Below are 26,877 nucleotides of genomic sequence, written 5' to 3'. Positions count from 1 at the left end.
ATTTATAATATATCGGTGTATTTTCAAAACAAAACAAAAAAATAAATAAAAATTCATTGCCTAGGGTGAATCTGGAAGTGTATATTCATATTTCGCTACATATATGCATCTTCAAATTAATTTATGCCAAAATAATTATGCTTGAGTTAAGATGGATAGGTGCATATAGGTGAATACGAAAGTGCATCTCCAAACTAATTTCTGACAAAAAGAAAAATGAGACTTATTTACACATGTATTTTATGTGAAATGAGTGCGTCTGAAAATACCCTTCCAAACTGTATGGGCATTTTTATATTTCCATAGTGTTTTTCCACCACTAAGATGAGAAAAATAATTCCCAAGGCCTAATGCAAGATAAAATCCGTATGTTTACTAAATCTAAATCATATTCCACACAATATGTGCACGTCATGCACCCTAGCCAATGCACAATAAGTGAAAGTCGTGCACCCTAGCCAACGCCATGTTTTGGCCTTGATGTGGTGTTTTATTGTTTATGATTGTACCATTGGTGCGTGTATTAATTTCTATGCATAATCGAAGTAGATATCACGCTCTATATAATGGTATTAATATGTTTGTTGTTTTCAAAAACTTTTGTTGTCTAAATTGATGATGGAAAACTTTTGTATCATTACAATGTGTTACTTGATGATTTAAAAATAATTTTGTATGATCAAATTAAAAAATAAATAAATAAAAAACCTTGATATAGCAGTTGGAAATGTTCAATTTTTAAATTAACTGTAATAACATTGACCAACATTTCAATGGAATATTCTTTACCATAAAACAATGTATATGTATGTCCTTGCTTAATACCCTCGTGACAACGGGCTTTAATAACCTAATCAAGAGACATACATCTGTTCCAATAAGCTAGGGAGACTCATAACAGCAGTGCCAGTGAAGTAATGCCCCGACTAGAATCACCTTACCTAGTAGCAATATGACTGTCAAAGGAACAGATATAAAAAAACAAAATGCAAAATGACAGATTACTTCTTCTCCTCCTCATTTGGTCCCTCGTCATTCTTCTTCTGAGACTGATTGATAATACAAACATAATATCAGTACATGTACAATATGTACCAAAATCTAAATTGCCAGAAAATTGTAGCCCAGAATGTTAAGCACTGGGCAAAAATGTGATTGAATTGGAGATCAAAATTAATCCAGGTGAAGTAAAATTCAGTCGTGCCAACATTATGATTTTCTACGAAATTCTTTTCAAACCCAATAGTATTTTCCAATAAAAGACTTACCTCAGACTGATTTTGCATGGAAGCCAGCAAATCTTTGACAGATGGATCATTTGGGTCAACCCCAGGAAGCTGCGGAAACAAAGAATTATTACTTAGTGTGGTACACATAACATATCATAAATCATTCCACTAATCAGTATTGGCAGAAAAGGGGACATCTGCCATATAAACACATAACTTCGGCCTATGGCGGAGTCATGGCAGTTTTCAAAAAAAATCGCCACGCCATTCTGAGATGGCCGCCATTTAACAACACAGCCACTAATGCATTCAAAGAACAAACAAAGAGTTTGCTAGATTTATCAGACATACCGATGCAAGGATAGAAGAAACAAAGGACTGGTCCGCCAATAATCTACCCACTGTGTCGTTGGGGGGGTCTGATACTGACAATTGGAAAGCTACAGGCAATAACAGACAAGACATAAGTGAAAATAACTACCACTTCCCTGAAAAAACTTCAGAAATACAAACAGATTCTATCATGAGGACAACATCTCCCAGAAGAGGATGCAAAATTATTCATGATTAACAAATCCAAACCCTCAAAAAAGTATGAGTTGGCTGAGCATGATAAATTAAAGGATGCCATCTAGATCATGAAACAAATAAAACTGAGAAAAAAAACTAGATCATGAAACAAATAAAACTGAGAAAAAAAAAATTGTCTCCCTCTTGATTGAACCAAACTCAATATAACTTTTTCGTTATTTCAGACTGAGATCAATCTGATAAACTTATTATGGGTAGTTATTTTTCTTGATGAGGAGTTATGGGTAGTTATTTTTATTGATGTCAGTTGTGTGGATGCTATGGTTATGTGTGTTTCTGTTTTAGAATAAATAGAGAAAGGAAAAGAGAAACAAATTATGGTAGTTATTCGTTTTGGGTGGGAGAGACCAAGCTCTCTAATTCTTGGAGGGAGAGACCAAGACTCTCAAATTTCTTGGATTAGTTTATGTGTGTATTATGCATTCTCTAGTGTTTGTAATTATGTGTCTGTTGTAAACATATTCTACCATAAATAAAAGTCAGTTTCTACCATTAATGTGTATTTTGGTACCATTTTCTATCACAATGATCATGCAACATAATAAGAAAACACATCTCACATATTACAAGACTAAAATGACTTGAAAATATTCAGCCATTTCTAGATGATTAATGATTGAAAAACATTTTAAAAAATTCACCTCGAGCCAACTCAGGGTCATCTGTAGCTGCTTCAGACATATCTGCATCTCTTACATCATGGCTAACTGCAGGATCATCCATCGACATTGCAAGGGCCTGTTGTAGTAGAGCATTCTCATCGTCCTGTTTCCACATGAAAGCCGGTTCACACAGAACAAGTGTCAGACAGTTCACAAAAAGAGTACAACAGCATGATACAGTATGGAAATAATAAAACTGAATATTAAAACAAGATAACTGATTCAAAAGCAAAGCAGGTAGAATTAAAAAAAATGCAAGGTGTGTCTGTGTGTTATTTCAGCCCATGAAAAAGACACTATTCACTGCCTGCAATGTTGAGTCGCAATCAGAAAAGTAACATATTGCTAGAAAAAAGATTAATAAGTTCCCGTGTACCCATAGCAGTTACATTGTAACAATCAACCCCGCAAATAAGTATTTTATCTGTATATTTTAAACCATGTGAAGAAATACTGAGAATAATAAGTGCCCGAGTCATGATGGTGGTGAGTGTTAAGAATGAGTCTACCGTATACTTAAAAAATTGTTCTTAGACCCCGTATAGAGAGCAAAGGCCAAACAAACAAACAACAAAGATGGCTTAAATGACTAATTACACTAACCATCATGTCATTTGTCTTAGTCTCAACTTCAGAAGCTGCAGTACTGGTTTGCTCAGTCATAGTTGCATCCTGGGAAGTACCTTGCTGTTCGCCACCTTTCTCCTGTTTGGAAGCATCCTCTGCAGCCTTTTTCGCAGCTGCTTCCTGCCTAGCTCTCTCCTCTTCCATTGAAACTCTTAGAGCAAGAGCCAATTCAGGGTCCAAGTTTGGATCAACACCAAAATCATATCCAGATGCACCACCTGCAGATGCTGCTGCAGCAGCAGCTGCAAAACCACTTCCACCTTCTCCATCACCAGTAAAAATAGGTGTACTGCCACAACACAAGTTAAATAATTATTTTAGAAGCTTCTCATAGATAAAAAGATAATTCTATCAGAGATTACAGAGCAGGAAATATATTTTAGAAGGAGCATGAATAAGGTCTCTTCTAGAAAAAAAAATATGGAAGTGAGAAATCAAGGATAGAAAAGGGAAAAAAAACTAACACGACCAGGCTCCCAATGTATTTGCAAGTTAGAGAGAGACCCACGCTATTGAAGCATGTCTTAGTGCTAACCGGATTGATCAAATGAAAGATTTGACATTAAAAGGAATTTTGAAAACCCTAACGTGTTTATCAAGAAGGCATTTATGGCTATTTGGGAATCCAGTTAAGAACTGAGAAAAGAGTTTTTTTAAAAACACAGAAGTCCAAAGCCTCTCTGATAGGAGTAAAAAGAAGAAGGCAGAGCTGAGTAGAAACAGCTGATATATTGAATAAACAACTTCTCAAATACTCAAATTTCTACCAAACTGGAATCCCCCACTTAAATGGGAATGCTGAGTACAAAGGAAGAGAAAAGAAAATCAGACAAAACTGAACTTGCAAACCTTATAAGTACATCCGAAAGAGCATTTGGACCAGGTGGAACATGAACCATGTGGCTACTATCATTATTGTTTACCGCTGCAAGTAGTGCTTCAAGCTTCTCTGTCTTCCCCTCGTCATCTTCACCAAAGTTAACAACGTCAAGTGCTACACTATTCTTTTTCAACTTTCTTCCAATCATCTCCAACATTTTCCTCTCGTGCTTGACAGGACTAATAAAGCATTAAATAAGATAATGGGAAAGGAATCAGCAACAAATAAAATAAAATAAACTTCAAACAACGAATAAAACATAGTTGTTCATACCTTCCAGTAAAGACAATAATCCTTTGCTGCTGCTTCTTATTCTGCCTATGCTTAAGAGCCAACTGTGCCACCTGAATGCCAGCAGCTAGGTTCATCTCACCGCCTATATCTAGACCTAAGGAAGAAAAATGAATAAATTCTTTCATCAAAAGACGAATCCAATACAACATAAACTTGTCGCAGTTGCTCACTATTTACAAAAATGGATTACATGAAAGTTTAATCTTACTAATATCCCTGAAAGGGAGGAAAAAGCATACCATGCATACAAGCTAAGATTTTACCCAAATCACTGGTAGGAGTAGCCAAAACCCGAACGCCTTTCCCCGCCATAGTGAGAACTCCAACAGTATTTTCAGGATTAGACTGAAATTCATTAAACAAGAAAACAATTGAACACAGACGCAATTAATTACCTAAACCTCAAATTAAACCTAAAAACCAACTCTGAAATACAACAATTACACAGAATCGAAATCACATACAATACAAGTGTATTAATTAAGCAACGATTGGACTGACCTGAGTTTTAGCACCGCAAATGAGACTTACAGCGTCGGATTGGGCTTGAAATCGAGAAGGAGAGTAATCACCGTTACGCATCCATTCAGAGTTGTCGATACAGATCATCGTCGCCTATTGAAACCAAAGAATAACAATAAGATTAATTCAATGAAAAAGTGTAGCAGTAATAGCGAGAAACGGAAAACCTAATTGATCGAATGAGAAAGAGGAAAGTAGGGGGATTTTAGTGTGTCACGGTGAATCGTCGAAAATTGAAGGAAGAGGATTCGGAGCGGTTACCTCGAGCACCATTGTTGGAGATTTGGAGAAGTTCAGAAGCAAGATTTGGAAGCAGGATAGAAAACTTTTTTTCAGAGAGAGAGAGAGAGAGAGAAGAGGACTCAGGTACTTGCGAAGGAGGTTTTCTTCACTTGGGCTTTTTTATTGGAACGCCGAACACTATAATGCCAAAATAAAATCTTTTCTTTTTAATTATATTTTTTTTTTTGACAAGTTTAATTATATATATTTAAATCTTTAAAAAATTATTTTCAAAAATTTATAAAAATTGAAATTGGATTCAAATTATATTATCTATAATATCAGAAAATTGATGGTTGTGGAAAAGTCAAAAATATCCTTATTTGATTTTTTGCCAACACATTAAAATCGTGGTTTTTTTTGTCTTTGCACCATAAAGTTCTTAATTTTATTATTATAATAATACAACTCTTATACTTATCAAACTTATCAAATCTCCCTCCATTCTCTATTTTTTTTCTCTTTCATCACTTTCTCACTTCTTTCTTCTAAAAAATATCTATTATTGAAATATATTTTTATATACGAAAAATGATATTTATGATCGAAATACTTTTTAGTCAAAAATGATATACGAGAAAAATTTATTCAAAAAAATCTATTATTGATTTAAATATTTTTATATACGAAAATTTAATATTGATTCAAATATTTTTGTAAATTATACCTAAATAAAAATAATATTTGTATACGAAAAAAATCTATTATTTACGAAAAATGGTATTTATGATCCAAATATTTTTATTCAAAAATTATATACGGGAAAAAATCTACTATTGATCTAAATATTTTTATATACGAAATTTACTATTGATCCAAATATTTTTGTAAATGATACCTAAACAAAAATGAAGTTTATATACGGGAAAAAAATTATTATTGATATATATTTTTTATATACTAAAAATGGTATTTATGATCGGAATATTTCTTAGTCAAAAATGATATACGGAAAAAATTTATTCGAAAAATCTATTATTGATCTAAATATTTTTATATACGAGAATTTAATATTAATCCAAATATTTTTGTTAATGATACCTAAATAAAAATAATATTTGTATACGGAAAAAATATATTATTTATGAAAAATAGTATTTATGATCTAAATATTTTTTTTATTCAAAAATGATATACGGGAAAAAATCTACTATTGATCTAAATATTTTTACCTAGGAAATTTATTATTATTTATTATTGATCCAAATATTTTTGTAAATGATACGTAAACAAAAATGAAGTTTGTATACGGACAAAAAAAATCTATTATTGATCTATATATTTTTATATACGAAAATGTTAGTATTTATGATCCAAATATTTTTTATTCAAAAATGGGATAGGCCAAAAAATCTATTATTGATCTAAATATTTTTATATACGAAAATTTGGTATTGATCCAAATATTTTTGTAAATGACACATAAACAAAAATAATATTTGTATATGGAATAAAATCTATTATTTACAAAAAATGGTATTTATGATCCAAATATTTTTATTTCGAAATGGTATAGGGGAAAATAATATACTATTCATCTAAATATTTTTATATATGAAATTTACTATTGATCCAAATGTTTTTGTAAATGATACCTAAACAAAAATGAGATCTGTATACGAGAAAAAAATCTATTATTGATCTAAATATTTTTATATACAAGAAATGGTATTTATGATCAAATATTTTGATTCAAAAATGGTATACGAAAAAAAATCTATTATTGATCTAAATGTTTTTTTATACGAAAATTTAATATTGATCCAAATATTTTTGTAAATGATACCTAAATAAAAATAATATTTGTATTATTATTTACGAAAAATGTTATTTATGATCCAAATATTTTTTATTCAAAAATGGTTTACGGGAAAAAATATACTATTGATGTAAATATTTTTATATACGAAATTTACTATTGATCCAAATATTTTTGTAAACAGTACCTAAACAAAAATGAAGTGTGTATACGGAAAAAAATCTATTATTTACCTAAATATTTTTATATACGAGAAATGGTATTTATGATCAAATATTTTTTATCCAAAAATGGTATACGGGAAAAAATGTATTATTGATCTAAATATTTTAATATACGAAAATTTAATATTGATTCAAATATTTTTGTAAATGATACCTAAACAAAAATATTATTTTTATACGGAAAAAAATCTATTATTTATAAAAAATGGTATTTATGACCCAAAAAAATTTATTTAAAAATGATATACAGAAAAAAAAATTATTATTGATCTAAATAAATTTATATACAAAATTTACTATTGATCCAAATATTTTTGTAAATAATACCAAAACAAAAATGAAGTCTGTATACGGAAAAAAAATATATTATTGATCTAAATATTTTTATATACGTGAAATGTTATTTATAATTAAATATTTTTAATCCAAAAATGGTATACGGGAAAAAATTTATTATTGATCTAAATAATTTTATATACGAAATAATCAATTATTTATAATTTTTTTAAACATTTTTATTAAAGCTAATAAATGATGTATCTAAATTTGCGTAACCGAACGGAACCCGTGCGTATGCACGGGTTTGTTACTAGTTTATTTTTAAAATTACATAGAAAAATCGTGAAAATAGTAGCATTTAAATACCCAAAAAATAATAAATGAAATATAATAAGATGATATTGTTGATTTGATATTATTATGGTTAAATGTATCCTATAATCTTTTAAAATTAAATATTTTTGACAAAATAGGTTTTTAATGAAAAAATTGGCCTAGTTGACAAAATAGGTTTTTAAATATATCCTGTATCATTGTGCAATAAGATGTTCTTGCACGTATTTTGAACGAGTTGGTTTAATGTAGTAATATTAATTCAAATTTTATTATACCAACTTACTAATAACTTATTAAATCGTAATTAATTTTTCAACAAAAATAGTATTTTACTTTTCTGGTGGTTTGTTACGGTTTGTGTTTTCTTCTCTTTTGAGAAGTGAGTTCTTTTTCTGGTCTATTGGTCGAACAACATTGCTTTTACAAATAAGATTTTTCTTGGTAACTTGTTTTTCTGTCTCAAACCTATGATTTTAGAGGGGCTTTTGTACATGACGACGGCGACGATGAAGGGTTTTGCTATGATGTGGAGAACGACAGCGGAGACGTGAGGGAATTACCTTGGTGTTTCATAGGGAGGTTCTTATGTGATAGGTCGATCCATGTGAAATCAATGAAAGCTCGAATGGAGGTTCTTATGATTTAAAGGGGTCAAAATCAAGGAAGCAACGGATGGTCGATTCTTGTTTCAATTCACTCATCTCTAGGTTATTCAGAAAGTGCAAATCAAAAACATTCTGCTTTATCGTGTGGAATTCTGGGTGCAGATCCATAATCTCCCTGCTGGTCTTATGTTAGAGAAGGTTGGGAAAACGATGGCAAACTTTATTGGAAATTTTGTGGAATATGATAAGAATAACAATTCTGGATTTCGGTGACAGTACGTGCAACTGAGGGTCAAGATTGATGTTCGGCTACCTTTGAAAAAGCAAACCAGAGTTAAAAATAAGGGTGGAGAATGGTGCACAGTCAATTTTAAATGAGAAACTAAGCCTTTTTTGCTTTGTTTGCGGAATATTGGGGCATTCTAAACAGAGGTGCGAAATCCGCTTTGCTATGGATAAAGATCCCGGTGTCCGGGATGGTCGGCTTAGTTACGAGCAGAAAACAAGAGATTTAATGGTGGTCCTTCCTCAAGGTGGTTGAAATATGACAAATGGAGGGAGCATTATAAGAGAAAGTAATGTTATTTGAGCCCAGGCGAGTGAGACATTGTTTGCACAGATTTCTGGCAAACAATCTCTAGCCTCTTGTTTGAAGGTTACTTAGAGGATCGGCTACAAAATCCTATACTTCGTGTTAAGTTGGTAAAGGTTATGGTATTTGAGTTGTAGTGTTTGAATTGGTGAAACAAAGAAATGCAGGAAAACCAAAGTAGAATGAAATAACTAAACAAAATAAAATGAAAACTTATAAAAGATTAAACTGAAAAAATGTAAATTGCTTTAGACTTAAAGATGGATGCATGCATGCATGTCAGAAAATAGCTCATTTCTCTCTTGAATGCGGACACTTTGAATGTTTCTTTATAATGTAACAAATTGCAACCTTTGAAAATGAAAATTACATCTACTTATATAGACAAATAAAATATAATTGCTACTCTATTTCGACAAATCTTCGTCTGCCACGTCATTACCCATGCAGAAGTTCCTTTGGCCACTCTCCCACGTTCTCATAATTGCTCATCACGTCTTTCTCCAATAGTTAAGTCTTGAAAGAAAATTTACTAAGTATTTTGTTGTTCTCTCAGCCAACTTGGCTTTCCTTTGCAGACATTTTGGTTTGACTTAGTCCCTGACTATGACTCGTTTCCACCTCTTTGAATCTTCACTTGAACCTTGTCAGGCTTTTTAAGCCTTAGTCAAAAATTCCCAGCTAACAAATTGCCCCCCCCAAAGGGTCAGTTTTTGATTTCAACTTCGTTTAACTGAGAAACCGGAGTCTTTTGAATTTTCGATCAATCATCTATTCATAATCCCTTTTGTCATCATTACTACTTTTTGCGCTCCAATTTTTTAGGTTTTGCTATTCACGTCTCATGATTACCCTTACTCCCTAGGTCGTGGGTTTCCATTTCCCTACTATCAACTCTCCCACTTCCTAGTAATGGAACCGTTTTTTCTCTCCATGTAGCCATAATTGGTCTGACTCATCAGCACTTACTTCCTCTATAAATATCACGCTTCACTCTCTTATTAAAACTTCTTCTTCCTTGCTTACATTCTCTGTGTAATACGGTGGGAGAACTGACTTTTTTGAAATGTTGCGGATAGCAAGAGTCGCCACCGACTTTTATTTTATCCAATTTATAGAAAGGCTAAAAGAACAGAAAAAAAACCTTTTTAAAAGACTTTGAGTTCGGGGGGTAAGTTATACAAAGGGAAGGTGTAAGCACCCTTTGTATCCATGGTTATCCATGGGCTCTTAATTGCTTAGCTCACTTTGTTTTCAAAAATGTTTGAAGTGTAGTGTGTGAATAGGAAAAGACTTTGTTTAAGGACTTTAGCTTGTAAATAAGCGTAGCCTTGTTTTTGAAAGTATTTGAAAGGATAGTGTGAAAGAAAGATTTTTTGAATTTAAAAAGAGTAAGCAATCAGGAGCACCTACTCTAAGTTAGAAAAATTGTTCTTTTAGCTTTTCGGTTTGAAAAGGCTATCCATACCATGAGAGGGCAGGTATTCTTTTCATTGGATGTAAAGGGTCATCGAGGAAGTATCGTTCGCCATGAAACTGTCCCTATCATAAAGAGGTAGGTAGTCTTTAAGGAAGGATAAAATAGTCATTTAAGCAACAGGCGAGGATACCTTAGCAATGGGACAATCATCATTTACCGAGGCAACTTTGAGGTACAAGATCATTTACTGTTAAGGCAACTTCGAAGGGACTATGATCTTATGATGATGAACTGAGAGTAACATTTGTTTTGCTTAGGTATCCTCGGAATTGAGGGACTTGACTATTTTAGAATCGTAATTAAAAGGCAACGGGCGGCATAAGAAGGGTTACTCTAAAGGTGTGTGTGGGGCACAATCATGTGGTTAAGTTCAGATATTTATCTTATAGATAAGTGATTCTAATGTAATTCAAGGCTTGCACTCCCTAGGATTACTAACCACAACAATTAATATCATACAGAAGTTAAAGGCAGAGAATATAAATTCCTACGCTATTACAATAAACACCTGTGAGCAGAAAAATAAAGGCAAAAAAATAAAATCCTAAATCTATTACAATAAACACTTGCAGAGAAATAGAGGCAAAATAATAGAAACCCTAAGCTATTACAAGGCTTTGGGGCAGATACAATATAGAGGAAGAATTGGGCGCGAAAATAAAAATTAAAATATTACAAGCCACAAGGGCAAACAAAATTAAAAGGAAAAAAAGGTTTTGAAAATATTCAGGGTAAACCCTGATTTTTAAGAAAAGATTTAAATGAAATAAGGTAAGTAAATTAAAAATAAAAAGAAAAGGTTTTTGAAAATGTCAGGGTAAACCCTGATTTTTTAGGGAATGGGTTTTTATGAAAAACGACACTAAGTTAATGGACGACACCTACCTAAGACTCCTAGGTTTTAAATTAATCGGGGCTAGACAAACCCTAAAATTAATTATTGGTTATAAATCTAATTAATTACTAAACAATTAAATTAATTTACCTAATTTAAATTATTAACTAAATTGAATTAAAATAGGAAACCAAGTTTATTGATTAAAATAAATTTTAAAAATATTTCTTTTTTTAACGAAGAAAACATTAGAAACCAATTAATAAAATTAATTAAAAAAATATTAAAGGAACCTAGCGAAGAATCTGGTACTACTGGTTGGTGAGGATCCATTGTGTGTGTTCAGTCCTGTGTGTGTTGGATCGTACGCTAGAGGAGATCAGATGGTGGCGAGCGAAGGTCCAGCGTAGACTTGCGTGCGCTTAGGGGTACCGGATCTGGGCCCCTGTGTCACGCGCATGACCAATCAAACTGGAGAGAGGGAGTGCATATTTTGACTGTCGAATCATGCTTCATCTAATCGCCACGCAAGCGTTTGACTGAGCCAGGAAACTTCAAACCACCGCCCACGGCGGTTGTAGCCTTCTTCACCGACGAGAGGGTTTCACCCACCTGCAAGAATAAGCCAAACAAATGAAACAAAACCATCCTACCCCCCTAAATCGAGGGCTGCGAATTCGTTGGTGGTGTCAGTTTTTTCTAAAAGTGCCTGCAAGATCGAATACGAAGAGGGACATGAAACCATGACCAACAATGGTGAGGACTGGTTCTCACGTGGAATCTCCCATGTAATAGCCCAGACCTGTTCCAAATCATCTCACAAACTCATTGGCATGGTTAGTGCAGATAAAAATACACATAATAATGTAATACGAAATCAAAAATAAAACATGCATATGGGAATCATGATATGCAGTGTTCATGCATTCCTGGGCACCCTGCCGAATTCATTCTCACTCTTTACATGTTCAGGAGGTGATTTGGACGCTTTAATCTCGAAGGAGGTATCTACAAACCAAAGTTTCACGATGCCCTAGTTTTGAAAGATTTTGTGAACTTTAGGGTTACTTCCTGAAGTTGTCCTCTCCTCTCCTCGTTGGCTGCATGGTGATCTATATATATATATATATATATATATATATATATATATATATATATATATATATATATATATATATATATATGGTGATTTAGGGTTAATAAACTTGGAGAGCAAGCAAGGTAATTAGTGAGAAGAATATTGAGAAAATATTTGATTTTATTTGTATAAAATCTTGCTAATTTTGATTCAACCACATTCCAATCTTCTTTCCCACGTTCTCTTGAGCTTCGTGAATCAATTAGGATCTCAAAAAATCAATCCCATAATTTTGAATGATTTTATTTGATTTAATCATGAATTTATGTGAATAAATTCAAAAACAAAGGAAATAAAAACCATAGCATGTCATGAGATTATTTTATGGACCCCCTAGGTGATATTAGATTGAAACAAATATTGAAAAATTAATCTCTCAATCTTTTATCATTTATTCCTAATTTCATTTGATTTTATTTGAATTTAATTGATTTAATTCAAATAAAAATGAAATAAAATCAAGAAATAAAGGATAATTGGTTAATGGGCCAATTGTAAGCTTATAACCACGTGAGAAACCCAAAACCATAGGCCCAATACTCAAAACATGAATTTTGTCAATTATAGTTTCAAGCATTTCTCAAATTTCGCCCAACATGTGCAAGTCATAACTCATTCAATATTTGTCGTATGGAGATGATATAGGACTTTTTGGAAATCCCAAGATGTCCTCTACAAGCCACTTTGGAACATATTTTTCATTTGAGGATTCTATCATGAAGATATTGGTCTTGACAGAAAAACAGCTTTTTGCGAGCTTCTAGAAGGACCTGTAATGTTTTGCCTCATATCTCTCAAATGGTGCATTTTTTACCTTGGCTTTAGAGAGGCAAAGTTGTAGAGAATTGAATTTCCTTGAGAATGAGCTTTGGTTGGAGAATTTATGATAAAGTATGAGAGAGATATGATCGGTCAAAGTTCAGTTGACTTTTGGTTCAAAACCCTAATTTAGAAACTTGGACTTTTGAAGATTTCTGAGCTTTCCTTGATGAATCATGATCAAACCTTGATCAAATGATGAATGTGACTTCAAAATATTGATGTTGACCAAAATCCATATCTTTTGACTCGGGTGTCTGTTTGACACGGCGTTTATACCGTTGGGAAGCTAAAAATGATCTCTTTAAAATGATTATTATTTTGGGTTTTTAAATTCACATTTTTCTGCTAATACTTTATATTTCGCGTGTCAGTACTGTGTCTAATGCGATGTTGTGGTGATGATTGATGATGGAGTTGTTGGGATGATTATCCTATAATTTGCAGACTATATTGCGATGATGTGGTTGTTATTGGTCTGAAATAACAAGAATTATTGTTGAGAGCTTATCTTTGGAATTATATAAATTCGTGGTTGCATATTTGATGTCGCATGCATTCATTGTTAAAGGCTTATGCCTTGTTGTTGGTTGAGGGCTTATGCCCTGTTGTTGAAGGCTTATGCCTTGTTATTGCCCATTATCTGGCATTTTGAAGAGGGATTATGCCCTGTTGGTACCACATGCATGAACTTGAGTCAGTCCCATAACATGAAAGTATATGTTACACGAAGCCTTGATTCTAATGGTGTGTGTTGTTGTATGTGTGAATTGACGAAGATGATATGAACTGTTGGAGCATGATTTATAATAACTTATATGAGATATCTAATGTATAGTTACTATTATATAATTTATTATATTGTCATGATATATCACCCCTTCTATTTGAATGTTACCTCTACGTGGGTAACGCGCAGGTGACAAGGATCAGAGTAGCCGGGTATAGAGCGACGCCTAGTATTGCGTAGATTGAGTCGAGTTCTGCTCTGATACGTAACACCGAGGGGATGAAATCCTTTTGAAATCCTTTTTATTTATGATTTGTTTTTGGGAGTTTTAAGAGGTTATGAACTCTCTTTGATTATGTTGCAGTTGTTGGCACTTTCAGTTATTTTGAAGATGATACTTATTATGCATCGATTATTTCCCTTGCGTTAATAAAATGAAGTTTGAATAATAATTTGATTGTGATGTCGGTTCATCCAAACTAACGTGTTAGGTATCTTTGTTTAAATATATGAGCAAATTGTGATGAGTTGATGATGTAGCATCCCATTTAGTGTTGATTGAATTTATAATTACTCTGAGTTATTATTTAAATTACGAAGGGGGAATGAGGTGTTACACTTTGCAGATAGCCAAAGTTTTTATCCTTTTGGCAATCCAAATTCATGAGGGTTGACAAGTTTCTTTAGGAAAACTCTTGTTGGCCTCCCTATACCATAACTTAGGTTGTGCTACTTTAAAAATCAAACTCCTTCCGACTGCCAACAGATCACTAGCTTTGTCGGGACCCTTTTGGCTCTTGCAACATTTGTTGAATGCACCTTTAAGCACAAGTTTGGTTACCCTATGCCAGAAGTTATCACGCATTTGTCTGAACAAAGGCTCGTAAAAGGAGTGAGGCTCACATTGACCACTCTTCCAGAGAATCCCAATACGTATATTCTTATGAAGTACGTTAACATGTTTCTTGAAACCACAAACTTTATTTTAGCTATAGCTTTTTTTATGGATCAAAGTGTTGGTCCATCTTGGTTTAAAAACCCCTTTCTCGTAGTTCTCCAAAAGTTGTTGCACAATTGAATGTTGTATGGAGAGCATTTTTTACTCCTACCATTTTATCTTACAGAATCGACGTTGGTGTAAAAGGGTATGGTTTCATGAGTTATCAACCTAATCTGGTGGCTCGATAATTTGGTCTTAGCCAAATGCTACCCAAGTCTTTGTTCTCTCACCACCTTTACATTGTTTGGGTTGGTCGACAGCTGAAAGCTGACAACCATGTCGCCTGTCTAAAACTCCACGAAACCACCCAACTCTTAGAACTCCCATTGTTCCTATTTGAACAGTCTTTCTTTGTCACACAAGACTTCGACCATTGATAGTCTACCTATAAAAAACAATATCTTTATGCTCTAATTTTCCTCCAATGATTGATTGATGCTTTCAATGTTTTGGAAGCTAAACTTTCATCTAATGAACCAGTAGTAAATAATCCAGACGGAAATATCCCCACCCCAACTAATGAGGCTATCGAAGATGTCCAACCTATGAAGGTAACTTCTTTCTCCTGACTTTCACTTGTGTATCTTAAGTAAGCTTTTTCTAACTCCGACTCTCATCTTGCAGGGACAAAAACCCCCTCCGACTGACCAACAAAATCCCAAAGAAGAAAAAGGTTTCTAAACCCTCTCAACCACAGGTAACATGTATATATCCTTAATCACGCTTCCTCTTATGCTTTGTTTTCTCCATATTTCTACTGAAGTGTCGCCCCCAACCGATGAAAAATAAAATTCTGATGACAGTGCCAGTATTAAAATCTTTTCTTCTTCCACCGTTTCGCCAGTATTATTCCTTTGACCTCTGCAAGATCTAACGCAAATAATTTTACATCGACTACCAAAATTAACGACCCCAAAGATCCTCATATCCAACACACAATCCCAATGCCTTCGTCTCCACCAGAAACAAACTCTCCAAATCCTACTACTAAGGTACTATACATTTTTATCCTAAAAATTGCAAAAATTAGAGTATATGCCCACGAGCGCAAAATTCTGCGAAAATATGGGGAAAGCATATTAGAGGGTATAAGCCTAAAACCTCTGCTCGCCCTGCCAAGAAATATGGGAAAAACGGGCATGCTCGGCGAGTCGGGCTTTATTAGCCACCATTCCTCCATGGAACTCGTCATATCCATGAACATCACGACCGTCACATGTATCTGTTTGATTAGACACCTTTGGCTCAACATAATCGACACAACAACATCTGCCTCCTCATTATGATCTCTAGAGCGACCAACTATATATTTACTATGGCGCAGAGTACATGGTCCATGAGACTCTTCGATCATCCTACGATGAGAACCGGTGGGAGCTAGTCTACCCGTTCGAGTGGCCAAATAATTGTATATATCATCTCCGCCTGAACTCTCTACAACAACCCTAATAGGCTTGTCGATTAAATTGCAATAATTTTACCATCTCTTTTCTCTTGTTCTCAGTAAAAAAACAAAAAACAAAAATGACCTATTAAAATTTTAAAAAATTGGTGGCGCCCCTAAAAAATACCCCATTTTTAAAATAAAAAAAAAACAAGTACAAATATATCATTTATACTAGAAATTTGTAAAAATTTATCAAAAACCCAAATATTTGATATTGGGCTTTTTTTTTTTTACAAGAATTTTTTTTGTATTATACATCAAATGTTTGTATTATACAAAACATTGTGAAAATTTTGGTTAAAAAACCATATATTTCAACCTTGCTTTTTAAATTTTTTATTAAAATGCATCAAATAAATGCATTTATATCAGACATTACAAAAAATTCGGTAAAAATCCATATATTTGATTTTGGCCTTTTTAAATATCTAATATCAAATTCGGAAAAATTATAGGGCCCATTTGTTTTGACTTTTTTTAAAAATGATTTTTATAGTGTTACCAAATTTTGTGAAAATTTTTTTTACAAAGAAACTTTTTATAAAAGCTTCAAATTAAAAATCTGTTTGAATAGTTATTCTTAAAATGTGATTTTAGGTATTTCATCTATTTATGGGGAAAAAATTTGGATATCGAAATTTCAAAAAATCAGTTAATTTTGAAGCTATTTCAAATAGATTTCATAAAAATCATTTTTGAAATACAACTTTTTGAAAAAATTATGATTTTGACTAAGTTTTGGTCTTCAATTATGTATGTTTATGTTATAGGATGTCAAATTAAGTGTTTCATTTTAGAAAAAACGAATATAAAAAAATTTGTAATATTTTGAAAAACAGTTTTAGAAAATCTATTTTCAAAAATACAAAGAAAAAATCCATTTTTTTAAAGCTGAAACAAACTGGCCCATAATCATAAATAGTTTTAGCTTTTGATTTTTTTTGGTATATTGCCATAGGGTGCCAAGGATAACTTGTAGGGTGCCATATATAAAACTCCACCCTTAGTGCTAAGTAAACTCATTCTTAGTAGTAACAAAAATTTAGGATATAAGTCCCAAATATAGTACCCATAATATTAAAATACTACTCCCTCTGGTCCCATTTATAAGAAAAGATTCTCTTTTAAGATACATTGAATAAATAATGTATTTGGACCACATACTGTCTAGATACATTATTTATTCAATGTATCTAAAAATAGAATCTTTTCTTATAAATGAGACCGGAGGTAGTAATTATGAAGAGTAATTGATTTTCTATGCTATCCAGACAATAGATCCTACATTTACATTAACAACTTATCAGTCATTTCTGAATGAAAGTGAACGGAAGAACTATATGTCTCATTTGTATATCTCTGAGATTCTTTTAAGGCTTTCTGATTAAATTGAGATGCACATTTAGTCGTAATTGGTTTCAGTATTTGCTCTAAATTAAAATGAGCCTTACTAGCCATATCTAAACTTAATGGATCCATACTAAGCCAATAAGCTTTGCAAGAACCCCCTAGAAAAGTCATCAGTACTGGCAATCTATAATATAAGAAAATTAATTGTTGCGAAAAAGTCCAAAATATCCTTATTTGAGTTTTTGCCACCACATTAAAATTGTGGTTTTTTTGTCTTTGTACCATAAAGTTCTTAAGTTTATTATTAAAATAATACAACTCTTATATTATATCAAACTTATCAAATCTCTCTCTATTCTCTAATTTTTTTCTCTTTCATCACTTTCTCACTTCCTTCTTCCAAAAAATCTATCAATCTATAATTTAAGAAAATTAATGGTTGCGGAAAAGTCCAAAATACCCTTATTTGAGTTTTTGCCACCACATTAAAATTGTGGTTTTTTTGTCTTTGTACCATAAAGTTCTTAAGTTTATTATTAAAATAATACAACTCTTATATTATATCAAACTTATCAAATCTCTCTCTATTCTCTAATTTTTTTTCTCTTTCATCACTTTCTCACTTCCTTCTTCCAAAAAATCTATCAATTTATAATATAAGAAGATTAATGGTTGTGGAAAAATCCAAAATACCCTTATAAATGTAAATGATACCTAAACAAAAAGGAAGTCTGATTACGGGAAAAATCTATTATTGACCTAAATATTTTTATATACGAGAAATCTATAATATAAGAAAATTAATGGTTGCGGAAAAGTCCAAAATACCCTTATTTGAGTTTTTGCCACCACATTAAAATTGTGGTTTTTTTGTCTTTGTACCATAAAGTTCTTAAGTTTATTATTAAAATAATACAACTCTTATATTATATCAAACTTATCAAATCTCTCTCTATTCTCTAATTTTTTTCTCTTTTATCACTTTCTCACTTCCTTCTTCCAAAAAATCTATCAATTTATAATATAAGAAGATTAATGGTTGTGGAAAAATCCAAAATACCCTTATAAATGTAAATGATACCTAAACAAAAAGGAAGTCTGATTACGGGAAAAATCTATTATTGACCTAAATATTTTTATATACGAGAAATTGTATTTATGATCAAATATTTTTTTATAAAAAAATGGTATACGGGAAAAAATATATTATTGATCTAAATATTTTAATATACAAAAATCTAATATTTATCCAAATATTTTTGTAAATGATACCTAAACAAAATTAATATTTGTATACGGAAAAAATCTATTATTTACGAAAAATGGTATTGATGATCCAAATATTTTTTATTTAAAAATGGTATACGGGAAAAAATTTATTATTGATCTAAATATTTTTATATACGAAATTTACTATTGATCCAAATATTTTTGTAAATGATACCTAAACAAAAATGAAATCTGTATATGGGGAAAAAAATCTATTATTGATTTAAATATTTTTATATACGAGAAATGGTATTTATGATTAAATATTTTTAATCCAAAAATGGTATACGGGAAAAAGTCTATTATTGATCTAAATATTTTTATATATGAAATAATCAATTATTTATCTAATTTTTTTTCTTTCCTTTTTTAACATTTTTTTATAAATAAATGATGTATCCAAATTCGCATAATCGAGCAGAACCCGTGCGTATGCACGAGTTTGTTACTAGTTACACGCTATACTTTTAGAAGAGCTAAATTTCATACACGCTTAAAGGAAGCTAATGCAGTTACCCAACTAGAAATTCTCCTTCATATTGAGCACAGTCCTTCTAGTTCCATCCATAGTATAATTTTATACTGCTGAGTAAATAAAAAGGTAGGACAAGAGTTTTTGCAGCAAAACATCATGGACGCAACTATATGATTTTATTCCAATGAAAAAACATAAGAAAACACAGTGCTTAATTTAAAAACAATTAAAAAAAAACTCTTCAGATATATGTCTACATTACTCTATCTTGTGTACTCAAAAGAGCAACATCATACACCTCTTAGTAAGAGCAGCATAAAGTAACAGATCATTTAGCAAAACATAGGAAATGTGAAGTTAAAAAACTTTGAGTTGAAGATTGATGAAGATTTAAGAGTTATGTGGAATCCGTTTCATTGATACAAAACAAAAGGTCTAATCGAGATGGATGTGACAGTTGCGAGTTCTCTCAGCAATATTACCAAGATGTTGAAACATCCTGAATCATCTAGTAATGTTTAAGTTATGTTCATGTTATTTTCATGTTAAGTTATGTTAAGCAATGCCCATGTTAAGTTATGTTCATCTTGAAATAATGTAATGCTAATTTTCATCTAATTCATTGTTAAGATAAAATATCAATAATCTAAAAATAATTCATTACAAACCTAAAATAATAGCAATAATAATAAATAATGAACGAACTAATAAAATCTATATTGATCCACCACGGGCAATGTGTGTTATATGAGATAACCCTGCAAATACCTCACCATTTGGTTTTACCATACCCATGAGGTTATATAAAAGAAGTACTACCCTCTGTAGACACTGACGGTCAGTCATACCAGATAGAGGCGGTGACATATCATCTAAAGGTTCAGCATCATCTGCAAGCTAAACACGTGGGATGATACGAAGGTGTGATACTCTAAGGTACGACTCTAACTAACCATTCAAACAATACCTAGTGAAAGACACCTCCACTATATTCTCTCTAAAAGCAATGAAATTGTTGACAATGATAGACCTCAACCATCTATCAATGGCCTAGATGGAACATTGGGGACTAGTATATGAGTACTCTAAACATACCCAAACTAACGCAAACACCTATTAAGTAAATATATATCTAGCCACAAAACTCTTCCATCATAGATAACCCGAAAAAAGGTCAGTGTCATTGAACTCCTAATGCACTTTATGGTCTGCATAGGGTATCCATGTGACATGGTCGACGATTATAGCATCGACCCTCCGCCTATACTCCAGAAGACCGCCTGAATGAAAATGCTTGGAGCTCCATCTAGTGGCTCGTAGGAAGCCATCAGTGATATGACCTTCACCACACCTATCACAAATGGATGGGAAATGCTTGTATATCCAACACTGCACAATAAACACAAATTAGATAAACAAATTGTCTTTGATAAATAAGAACTTAATTAATAAAACATAATAAACATTCATATCTTAAATAGATTTATATAACCGGCAAGTTGTCTCATCTCAAAGATAGTCGCCTCTTCTTCAAAGGTGTGTCAGTCAAAGCTCGATCAAGTACACCTTCACGAACAAAGGCGAAGACAATGCCTTGTATGTTGGGATCCACCAAATTTCCTAAAATATCCTTACAAGCCTACTTGGTCGAAGTTGATATTATCATCATTCTAAAGATACGTTGTAAAAAAAATTATGCAGGTACAATGAAGCATGAAAGCTCGGATGATCACTATCTTGAAAGCCCTAAAGAAAGGGGCAAGAGCAAAAAGGAAACGTGGACTTTGGGACTGAAGAAGAGAGTCGGTCTAACATGCAAAACCAATGTCGATGAACAAAATCTTCTGAGCCAGATTCAATGATAAAATAAACACTCTAAAGGAAGAACAATAAAGGAAACAAAACACTCTCTTCGCAAATCACTAATAAAAAAGGTAAAGTAGCACTTCAAAATCTCTTTATACTTTGTCAGGCTTTGAGTTTATTTATCATTCAAACTCCACTTTTCACTCTCTTACTGACTTGTGTTTGAGACTCAATCTTGTAGGTAAACTCTCTCCTCCACTGTATCGAAAGTCGCAAACCACCGCAACAACTCGTGAATCCACTCTTTTTGATCAACTATAATTTTAGTAGGGAACAAAACTAAAAGTCTATTTCAATAAAACCTACACCTGTCTTAATTCAATTTCATTTACTGTTAATAGAATATTATTTTAAAACCTTTAGAAATTGTAACACGTATAATTTAAGTAACTTGGTTTACCCAGATACTAGTAATATTTTGCATTTATTAAATAGTTACAATTGTAAACATAGTTTGCCTTGCATTCAGTATGATTACACTTAAGCATCTAAAACGCACAAATTAATGAACCCACTGAAATTAAAGTAGTAAATACTAAAGTGTGGTCCATTGAAAGATACAATAGGGAACAATCATATGTAATTGAGCAGTGAGTAAAACTCCTATTTAGTGACATGTATCTTGACAGGAAATTCCTTTTTAACCCAATCCAAATAACCTCCACCCATGTTGGAGACATCCTTAAACCCCTGCCAATTCATATTTGTTGAATTCAATAAAAGTTTAAATGCTAGTCATACAATGATTAGATGAAGAGTGTATTGAAGTTGACATGAATTGACTTACTTCAGCCAGAAGATCAACAGTTGCATATACAGATCTCACTCCACTTTGGCAACCCTGAAATATAGATTTCATACAAATAATATAGATAGACATACACACTAACGGTACAAATATAATATGTCAAATTACTTCACTTTCTTGGTGCATTGAAAGCAACTAAGCAAGTTTTAATAATTAATAAAATATTATATTATAGTATATGATTGATGAGATGGTATTAGAATATGAGATGGTATAGTATACTATATTATATAGTAGAATTAAAAATGCACATGTGAATGTGTAAGATTGAAATTAAACTAGAATTTGAATAACCATACCACTATGAGATGATCTTCTTTCTTGCAAAGAGACAAAACCTCCTTCAAAAAATCTGGGTTCTTCACCCTCCCTGTGTTCCCAAAATCATGTGAATTTTTAATTATAAAAGTACTATAACTTTACTAAATAAAACAGGTTTTACCCTCGGGTGTATTAAACATGTATGCAATGTTAATGATCTTGTCTGAATCCACATGTCCTTTCTGAAACTCCTCCGCCGTTCTATAAATACATAAATTAGCATAAGAAAAAAATAAGTTCTAATACTGACAAAATTCCCAATGGCAAAAATCCAAAAAAAAAAAAAAACAAAGTTTTGAAAAAAAGATTGTTACCTGACATCAAGATAAACATGGGTGGTCTGGATGAGAGACTTGGCTGCAAGCACATCAACGGTGACAATCTCAGGTTCTGAGCTGCAAGTTCAAAAAAATATTAAGAAAATGAAATAAATTAAAAATAGTTACGATATGAATGGTTTAGATGATTGTGAAGTCTGAATTTCTAAAACAGTTAAAAATAAATAAAAAGTAGTTAATGGTGAATGAATGAAACCTTTGAATTTCAATAGAACCCATGAGAAAGAGGAGTGGTAGAGTAGATGAGAAAAGAAGTGAGGTGAATACAGATATATATATAATAATAAAAGAAAGGAAAAAAAAATAGTAAAATGAGAAATGATGACGATGATGATAATATATAGTTGTGAACCTGGACTGTAATAGGTTTATGGTACAATAATTTTGAGGATAAGTTGTGAATTGCGTGATGACTGATGAGTCAGATTGTTTGCGGAGTGAATCGGATTCCAGTTACATGGGAAGAAGTACACCAATGAATAATATAAATTTTTTGTCTTAAGAGTATAAGTGAAGAAATATGAAATTTGACGTGTAGAAAGTTTAGGACACAGGTTTAAGACAAATATTTCTACATTTAATTATTTAACAAATGTTTTATGAGTATAAGCTAGAATTTGTTATTAAAAAATAAAGAAGATCGTTTAGGTGATTCGAGAGGGTTTTTGGATTTTTGTTTTTAAAGTGGTAGTTTGTGGAATTAGCAGTTGACGTTTGTCGGACTATCTATTAAGATCGGTGGTTAGAATGCTCGTTCATGGCTTTGTGTTGGTATTAAATATAATATATATATATATATATATATATATATATATATATATATATATATATATATATATATATATATATATATATATATATATATATATATATATAACCTATATTTTATGTTTTAAATTAAATAAAGAAATGAATTCAATGTTATTTTCTTTTCAAATTTAATTTTTATCAGTGTTTCGTTTCGGAACCAAAACAAATGGTAAATGAGTTTTAGAACTTTTTTTTTACCGGTGTTTTGTTATTGGTGTTCCCCCAAAAGGTAATGTCTAAGTTCTTTCTTTTCCTTTCGCACTTGCTTACTTTATTAGGGTTTTTGGTAGGGAGAGCTATATGTTTTAGTTTTCTTTGCTTCATGCTTCAATAAATTTTATTGTCATAGACGACTTTTGGTGGGGTGCGAAGTTTGTCTTCGCATTTTTCTTGCGCTTTTCTTATGATTAATTCTTTTATGCATAGACAAGCTTCTTCTCAAGCAAATCCTTTAGTTGTTTCTTCAACTCACTCAACTCTATAGCATACATCCAATATGGAGCCATCAAAACAGGACTAGTACTAGGTACTAAATCTATGACGAACTCAACTTCACGCTCAGGAAAAACCCAAACTCAGTTAAAGAGGATTTTCTCCTTCAACTTCGAGGCGGGTTCAGGTGGGTATTGTTGTTACCGCGAAAAATAACAAAGTCGCCACTGAACATATTTATCCCATTAGGGGAATGTAAATGCCATCAAACCTCAAATGAGCAAGAACAAGGTCTCGCTACAAAGAAATGGATAAGGATGTCAGTTACGCGAGGGGAAGGTATTAGCACCCCTCACGTCTGTGATACTCCACATGATCAAGAAAACATGCATTCAAGTATTAACCTAAACAAGCAGTAGGCAACATGTTATCAACACAAACATGTGAGACATCAAAGCAAGTCCTAAACAATCAATATGAATAACAAGTATCTATACATGCAATAAACACAAGGAGTGAACATGGATCACCAAGATTGAACAAGTATCAATCATACAACAGACAAGTACCAAAAAACATGAACAAGTAGCATCAATAAGGAACAAGTACCCAAGAAGAAATGAATATGTAACAAATAACTTGAACAAGTATCAAGGAAGGTGGACAAGTATCACATAGATCTACCGAGCAACCAAAAGAAAGGTGAACATGTATCACAAGTATCAAAATATTTAGCAATCAACAAGACTTGTGTACAAGCAACACATACATTAATAATCTACCAAAGGAAGTGAACAAGCATTACAAGGTTTGGACAAGTATCAAAAGTGAGCATACATTCATGTAATCATGTTAATGAACAAGTAATTAAGCATTCGATAACCTACCACATATCTATCATGTGAAGGAACTCAATCAAATGAAGCTACAAGCAAGCTTAAGACAACATATCTTTCGAGTTAAACAATACTCAAACATGCTACAAGACTAACAACATAAAGGTAACATGTAAAGCTTAGGGATAAGGCATCATGATATGCATCTCAAATATATTACAAACATTAAGGCTCAATTTCCTATGGGTCATGCAATTGAGGTTTTGAGGACTCTCACTAGCACATTCAACAAGCATGAACACTACTAGTTCCCAAACATGAATATTAAATTCAAAACTTGGCATACAAGTAACACACAAGTCAAACATGATAAGCATCCTCACAAGTCATTAGCAAACTCACAAAGAAATCACCTTAAACAAGGTTCAAACATAAGAAACTTTCACAAGAATAAAGGTCCTCAATAAAATTGGCAAACATCCACACTTATTGGGACTTTCGCTTTTTTTTTATATCTATACCCATAAACATATGTAGGGAAGACAATTGTATCTATCTCCAGTGGGTACGTAAAAAAATTACCCACAACGGGTAGGGTAAATAATCCGTAAAGTGGGTACAGACATGGACACGAGTAATTACCCACAAAAATAAGCGGGTATGAACGCGAGTACGGGTACCTTAGTATCCACCCCGCCCCATACCTGCACCATATATATATTTTTATTTTTATTATTATGTATTATGCTTATAAATTTTATTAAATACATCATTATTAAACTTGTACGAAGTTTAATAAAATTGTTTGGTTATTTCTAAACTCAACAATAACATTCTTGATTTTTTTTAAATGTTGTTAAAATCTTAAAATGACATGATAAATCACCATTGATCGATAATTTTTTATTATAAATGCGGGTAAACGGGTACATGTATGAGTGCTTAGATGCCCAAAAGATATGAGTATTACTATAAATGTTGTCGGCCACACGGATACAGACTCTGATATTGAGATTTTTTCAAACCACAGATAAAGGGACGAGTACTATAATACCCTACCCTACCGAGACTAGGGGTGGCAAAACAGGCGGTGGTCCACCAAAGCCCACCTCGTAAAAACCCTCCGTCCGCCTAAGCTCGCCCCGCCAAATCCCGTTGGCCGCTAAAACCCGTCTCACCTATTCGTTAAGCTCGTCTCACCTTAAATCCGTCATTTTTAGTCAATTCTAGTGTTTCAAATTCTTGATGGTTTTATTTTATACATTTATTTGTAAATATATGCAATATATTTTTATGTACAATTTGTTTAAAAAATGCTTTATAAAAAATTGTTCGAAAAAATAAGTGAAAAATTTAATTGAAAGATTAAAAAGACTATTAATCTATTAAAAAATAAGAAAAAAATAATTTAAAAAATAGACAGAAAAACCCGCCGCCCGCCAACCTGTCACCTTAGCGGGGCGGACATGATTTTTATGTCCATTTTACTTGACGGACTTGTCTGCACCACTCGCTTTTTGGCAGACTTAAAGCGGGACGGACGCGGGAGTTGACGGACGACCCGTTTTAACAGCCCTGACCGAGCACACTGATTTAACACTATTTAAAAATTCATTTCCAAATATTAAACTAATATTGGTTTTTGTTTGCCTCCGCTGTAAAAACGAAAGTTTTTGAATGCTGTCGTTCACTGCGTTTTATCTCCCTGAACGAAAAACAAAAACACGTCGCTGCAACCATGGAACACCCTCAAGCAACCATGGAACACGGCGCTGCAACGGCGTCACTACCAGACGCTTTTCTCCACTTCTTAGAATCCAACGGAATCGACCCATCCATTTACACTTCAATTGATTCCACTCCACGATACATTCGGTAAATTCCACTTTCCACTCCTTACTCCTTCATTTTCTTAAATCCGTTTTTTGTTTTATTTTTACTTATTTTTTTGTTTTTAATTTGGGTGTGAAAGGTTGAAACCTGGTTTTGAAGATTGTATTGAAGATGTTGAATCAGAAGTTAAATGTAAACCCGAAAAATT

The 26,877-nt window shown here is 32.3% G+C and overlaps 2 protein-coding genes across 2 annotated transcripts; both read right to left on the bottom strand.

The window, feature by feature from the left end:
* Positions 1–715: 715 nt before the first annotated feature.
* On the bottom strand, positions 716–5,211 carry LOC131640843 (26S proteasome non-ATPase regulatory subunit 4 homolog). Its single transcript, XM_058911222.1, has 10 exons — positions 5,067–5,211; positions 4,785–4,898; positions 4,523–4,628; positions 4,263–4,377; positions 3,959–4,168; positions 3,086–3,398; positions 2,462–2,585; positions 1,581–1,669; positions 1,269–1,337; positions 716–1,049 (listed from the first exon to the last, which is right to left on the bottom strand). Exons 1-10 carry the CDS (start codon positions 5,076–5,078, stop codon positions 1,002–1,004), a joined length of 1,200 nt encoding a protein of 399 aa, XP_058767205.1. The 5' UTR covers positions 5,079–5,211; the 3' UTR covers positions 716–1,001.
* A 16,485-nt stretch (positions 5,212–21,696) lies between these two features.
* LOC131608782 (rhodanese-like domain-containing protein 17) lies at positions 21,697–23,104 on the bottom strand. The gene is made up of 6 exons (XM_058880325.1): positions 22,955–23,104; positions 22,735–22,815; positions 22,542–22,621; positions 22,399–22,469; positions 22,079–22,132; positions 21,697–21,981 (listed from the first exon to the last, which is right to left on the bottom strand). Exons 1-6 carry the CDS (start codon positions 22,975–22,977, stop codon positions 21,895–21,897), a joined length of 396 nt encoding a protein of 131 aa, XP_058736308.1. The 5' UTR covers positions 22,978–23,104; the 3' UTR covers positions 21,697–21,894.
* Between the last annotated feature and the right edge of the window lie 3,773 nt (positions 23,105–26,877).

This window comes from Vicia villosa, linkage group LG1 (genome assembly GCF_029867415.1).
Source record: "Vicia villosa cultivar HV-30 ecotype Madison, WI linkage group LG1, Vvil1.0, whole genome shotgun sequence".
In the NCBI taxonomy this organism is placed as follows: Eukaryota; Viridiplantae; Streptophyta; class Magnoliopsida; order Fabales; family Fabaceae; genus Vicia; species Vicia villosa.
Note: the sequence above shows the minus strand (reverse complement) of the source record. Positions and strands in the feature narration are given on the sequence as shown.

Bases quoted from the DNA above. Each gene is read 5' to 3' on its own strand.
- LOC131608782 (XM_058880325.1), bottom strand. From the start codon at position 22,977: ATGGGTTCTATTGAAATTCAAAG. The intron at 22,133-22,398 runs GTATGGTTATTC...TCTATATTTCAG, and splicing joins AAGAAGATCATCTCATAGTG to GGTTGCCAAAGTGGAGTGAG. The intron at 21,982-22,078 runs GTAAGTCAATTC...ATGAATTGGCAG, and splicing joins CTGTTGATCTTCTGGCTGAA to GGGTTTAAGGATGTCTCCAA.
- LOC131640843 (XM_058911222.1), bottom strand. The intron at 4,629-4,784 runs GTCAGTCCAATC...AATGAATTTCAG, and splicing joins TTTGCGGTGCTAAAACTCAG to TCTAATCCTGAAAATACTGT. The intron at 3,399-3,958 runs GTTTGCAAGTTC...GTGTTGTGGCAG, and splicing joins CTTTCGGATGTACTTATAAG to TACACCTATTTTTACTGGTG.